Consider the following 4897-nt stretch of genomic DNA (forward strand, 5'->3'; position numbering starts at 1 on the left):
TAAGCCAATACAATGAAAGACTGTGATAGTGTCTGCGATAACAGTGTGCAGATTGTAACCGAATTACAATTAAATTGAACCTTAGCTGAGGTGAAGTTGTTCTGTTGAAGGGCTTCACTGTTAAAATGCTTCAGAAAAGAGGTCAACAACTCGACGGCCCAATTCTGCTCCTGGGAGATGAATGAGATGCTTGCTGTCATCTTCAGAGTAGAAAAGACTGAAGTCATCAAGCAACAACTGTGTTTCTTGGATAATATGTCCCTCCCAGTGGGTCTCTTCACCAAAATAGTTTGGACCTAAAAACTACAATGGGGAAATAATAATAATAGGTAAATAGCAAATTATTTTATCAGAAAAATAATTTTAAAACATCTTGAATGTACTTAAGAATTCAAGACAATCCACTGTCCTTTAAATTCATCTGGGATGTGGTTTGCTCTTTCTGTCTTCCAGAATGCTGGAACAGCAGTGGCTCACATGTTTTCCTGATTTTAAGAAACCTGTATATAGAATCATAGAATGGTTTGGGTTGGAAGGCACCTTAAAGATTTAGTTCCACCTGCCCTACTATGGGAAGGGATACCTTCCACTAGTCCAGGTTGCTCAGAGCCCCATCCAGCCTGGGCTTTAACATTAACAGGGACGGGACATCACAACTTTCCTGCATAACATGTTCCAGTGTCTCACCACTCTCACAGTAAATAATTTCTTCCCTATATCTAATCTAAATCTACCCTTTTTCAATTCAAAGACATTATGCCTTGTCCTACCACTGCAGCCCCTGATAAAGAATCCCTCCCCATCTTTTCTATAGGCCCCCTTTATGTACTGAAAGGCTGCTGTTTTCCAGTGAAAGTACAGACGCTTCTATGTTAAACCTAAGCCCACTCTGTTACCCAGAGTAAGTCAGGTATTTCTTGGGATGTACAGGCTGCAGGTTGAAAACTATGGTGTGTTGATCTCTAGCAGAGGTTGAGATCTCAATTTCTTCCCTTGATACCCATCTTATAAATGTGTCTTTCATGTGTTTCTTACCCTTCCCAGAAAAAAAAAAAAAAATCTTAACAAATTTGGTTCAGATTCAACCAGTTCTCTCCTGTTTTGGTTACCAAGCTGAAAAATTATCTATCTGTTCATCCTCAATATATATGTTTGGGGCATGAGCACTGATTCTCATTGGAGTATGCAGCAGCTAAATTGTAACATTTCTGGTAAAACAGTAAGTGCTTGTGACATCTTCTGATATTTTTACGAAGCTGTGGAGATCTGTTCCAATACTTATGTATGCCAATGAAAAAAGACAGCTAGGAGGATCTCTGTGAAAATGCTACCTATCAAAGTCCATGGGAAAACACTGGAGTAATCTAAGTCATAACTTAAAGACAAAACAGAAGTAAATTGAGAAGGACAATTAAAGTGGGTATAACTATTTTTTCTTAAAAAAAAAACCAGAACACATTAAGTATATGTCTTGTATACACATGCAAAGGAAAAAAAATAAGTGAAGTGAGCCATAAAAAGAAGTAGTACTTACAAAGATATGACTTGCTATGTTTATTTTTTTAAAAGGTAGCAGAAATCCAACTAATTTGAATGGGAATTAGTATTGGTTTTATGATGTCTGGCTTTCAGAGCACCTCCTTAATTATATTAATAAATTGTATTAATTGTGTAAATTGTATTAATTGTAATAAATGGTGTCATTTTATACCATTAAGGGTGGGAAGTTATTTTAGGCATTGGCAACATACAAACTGGCATCAATATCTGACACCAACTTTCTCAGGCTCTTTGCCTGCCTTAGGTCTGCATAGGAAACAAGCTTCGAAAGCAGTGAGTTTTGCCCTGCAGCTCAAGCAGGAATGGTTGTGTAATGTTTTGGTAGCACCGTGTAAACTTAGGTCTTTTTTGAGGAGTGAGCTGGTTGCTGTGAACACTGAGGCTGTCTGAGTCCATTTGCTGATCCTTCTCACTGCTCCTATGCATTTTTGGGGTTTTTTTAGCATGGAAGTTTTGTAGGGGGAAACACCTATAAGCACATTGCCCTCCTATTTCCCTGGCAGAGCTGCATCTGTGCAGAGCATGACCAAGGGCTTACCCACAACTGCCTTGATAAGGACGCAGCAATGCTAGACCTTGATGCCTTATCATAGCCAGTGTCCCTCTTGGCTCCTGAGCGTACATTGTGGCTTGAGCACCCGCAGGGGCCATGGGTGACATGGGAAGACAGTGAGATTTACGTTGCGTTTATTATTTTTATTTTCAGAGCCTGGTTTGCGAGCCATTCTCCCGAATTAATATGCGAGGCTTGCTGCAACTGGGAATACCCACCGCCCGCCCAGAGGAGTGCTTGGAGGAACGTGGCGTGATCTCCCTCTTGTGGAATATTATCGGAACTAAATTCTTGTAATCCTAAAGAAGGCAAGTCTGGCACTGGCAACCAAATGATGGCAGCAGTTACCGTGGCACCTGATGCTCTTGTCAGCCCTCAAGGAAATGAAGAGATGGACTCCCTGATCGTACTGCATTATAATTACACAGGAAAGCTTATTTTAAGGGAAAAGGCAACTGATAGCATAGACCTGTCCACTATTGCATTTCTGATCCTATGTAGTTTCATAGTCCTGGAAAACTTGATGGTGTTGATTGCCATATGGAAAAACAATAAATTTCACAACCGCATGTACTTTTTTATTGGCAATCTAGCTCTCTGTGATCTTTTAGCTGGGATTGTTTACAAAGTAAACATTCTTATGTCTGGGAAGAAAACGCTGAGCTTGTCCTCCACAATCTGGTTCATTAGAGAAGGCAGCATGTTTGTTGCCCTGGGAGCCTCTACTTTCAGCTTACTAGCAATAGCTATTGAGCGGCATTTGACCATGATTAAAATGAGACCTTACGACGCAAATAAAAAATACAGAGTGTTCCTTCTCATTGGTACATGCTGGCTTATTTCAATTTCCTTGGGTGCCTTACCCATCCTCGGCTGGAACTGTATAAACAACTTACCAGATTGCTCAACAATTTTGCCTCTGTACTCCAAGAAGTATGTTGTGTTCTGCATTAGTATCTTCATAGCCATTTTGGTTGCCATTGTCATCCTTTATGCCCGTATCTACATCCTGGTAAAGTCCAGCAGTCGTAATGTCACTAACCACAATAACTCAGAGCGGTCCATGGCACTCCTTAGGACTGTTGTGATCGTCGTTAGTGTCTTCATTGCCTGTTGGTCTCCGCTGTTCATCCTGTTCCTCATCGACGTGGCCTGCAAAGTCAAGGAGTGCTCTATCTTGTACAAAGCCAACTGGTTTATTGCTCTGGCGGTCATAAATTCTGCAATGAACCCCATCATCTACACTCTGGCTAGTAAGGAAATGCGCCGGGCTTTCTTTCGCCTTGTTTGTGGCTGCCTGGTGAAATCTAAAGTGGCCAGATCTTTGCCTATTCAGCCCACACCAGATCATAGTCGAAGTAAATCCAGCAGCAGCAATACCCAGAAGCCAAAGGAAGACTTCCCACAGATTAATGTTCCTTCTTGTATCGCTGAGAAAAATGAATCTTCATTTCACAATGGAAACTTCTGTAAGTAAAGGACTCCTCGAGACAAGTACCTTTCAGTGACTTTTAGATTTAAACTACAAGTGTAGTTAAGTGTTCATGCACTTAAGCCACAGAGGAAAACGCTAACCACTTATTTAACTTTGAGGACTTACTTGTCACCAATCATTTGCTTTGGGTGTTAATTCAGTAACACACCTTATTCAGAAAACACCCTTCATGCTACCCAGCAGCTAGTATGGAGTCCATGCACATCTAATAACATTGTGCACCACAATGGCATTGTATGATGAGGCTGCACTTGGCACTGCCTGATCTTGCAAGACATCAATAAAATCTGTTAACAAACTTCAGCATTCACTATACACTGCTGATGGTTAGAAAATGAGCCTGCTTATTGCCGACTGGGAGAAAAGCTCATTACATATGTTGGTGATTATAGTTCTCTATATGTATCTTGCTGTTATGTTAATGGCCTTATATGTATGTGGTATAAATAGCTGTATATGTGTACAATTCCTTATTAAAAAGTCATAGTTTGGTAAAAGTTTACAATATGCTAAACATTGTATTGCAGTATACAGTGTAAGGTGAGAAACTATACAAATAGATATGTTTCAATGGGGATATTTGGAAATATATGAAGTAGTAGCTTTTATAATAACTGACAAGAACTTTAAAATGTCATATCAATGCAGTATTTTTATATCTTCCACTGTTATTCAAACTTTTCATGTTTAGTGAGAGACAACATGACAGTTGTCACTGTGACATTGCACAACTTATTTTGAACAAGCAGTAGTAAATAACCATTGAGAGAGGCTATATATGTTTGCTATTTAAAGTAGTTAAAATGTGACCCAACAATACACATGTATCAAGTGTATGTACTGTTTCAATGCATATATTTTTACTTACTATTTCCAATATATTTAAAACTGTATGTCAAACTTATGTAAACCTGTGTACATTGTGAATGCACTACCTAAGCTGAGATTTGTCAGTTCTGAAACAGAGATGTACCATTTCAGAAAGCAATGAACCACAGACGGGTCCAGGTGGAGTTCTTCCTTTTCTCTCCAGGCACTAACACAGCATGGAATTTGTTAGAAATTCTCCCAGGGAAGAAGTCCAGCCAGTGGGACAAGATCCTATTTTGTGGCAGTGGGGACCCTACACTCCTGCTGCCTCTGGGCACTTTCACAGATACAAGAGGGAAGATGCAGTACAACAGGATCACGCTGAAGGGTGTATCTCCGTTTATACCTGACATTGCCTTGGATGTGGAATAAAAGTCTTTTTAGTTTGGAAGACCTTCCAGCTTTCCTGGAGCCCCAGA

At 40.0% G+C, this 4897-nt stretch overlaps 1 protein-coding gene across 1 annotated transcript; it reads left to right on the forward strand.

Moving 5' to 3' along the window:
* Positions 1–2444: 2444 nt before the first annotated feature.
* S1PR3 (sphingosine-1-phosphate receptor 3) lies at positions 2445–3590 on the forward strand (the record flags this gene model as incomplete). Its single annotated transcript, XM_080362935.1, has 1 exon — positions 2445–3590. One exon carries the CDS (start codon positions 2445–2447, stop codon positions 3588–3590), a length of 1146 nt encoding a protein of 381 aa, XP_080219061.1.
* Between the last annotated feature and the right edge of the window lie 1307 nt (positions 3591–4897).

Source organism: Nesoenas mayeri (assembly GCF_963082525.1).
Source record: "Nesoenas mayeri genome assembly, chromosome: Z".
Lineage (NCBI taxonomy): Eukaryota > Metazoa > Chordata > Aves > Columbiformes > Columbidae > Nesoenas > Nesoenas mayeri.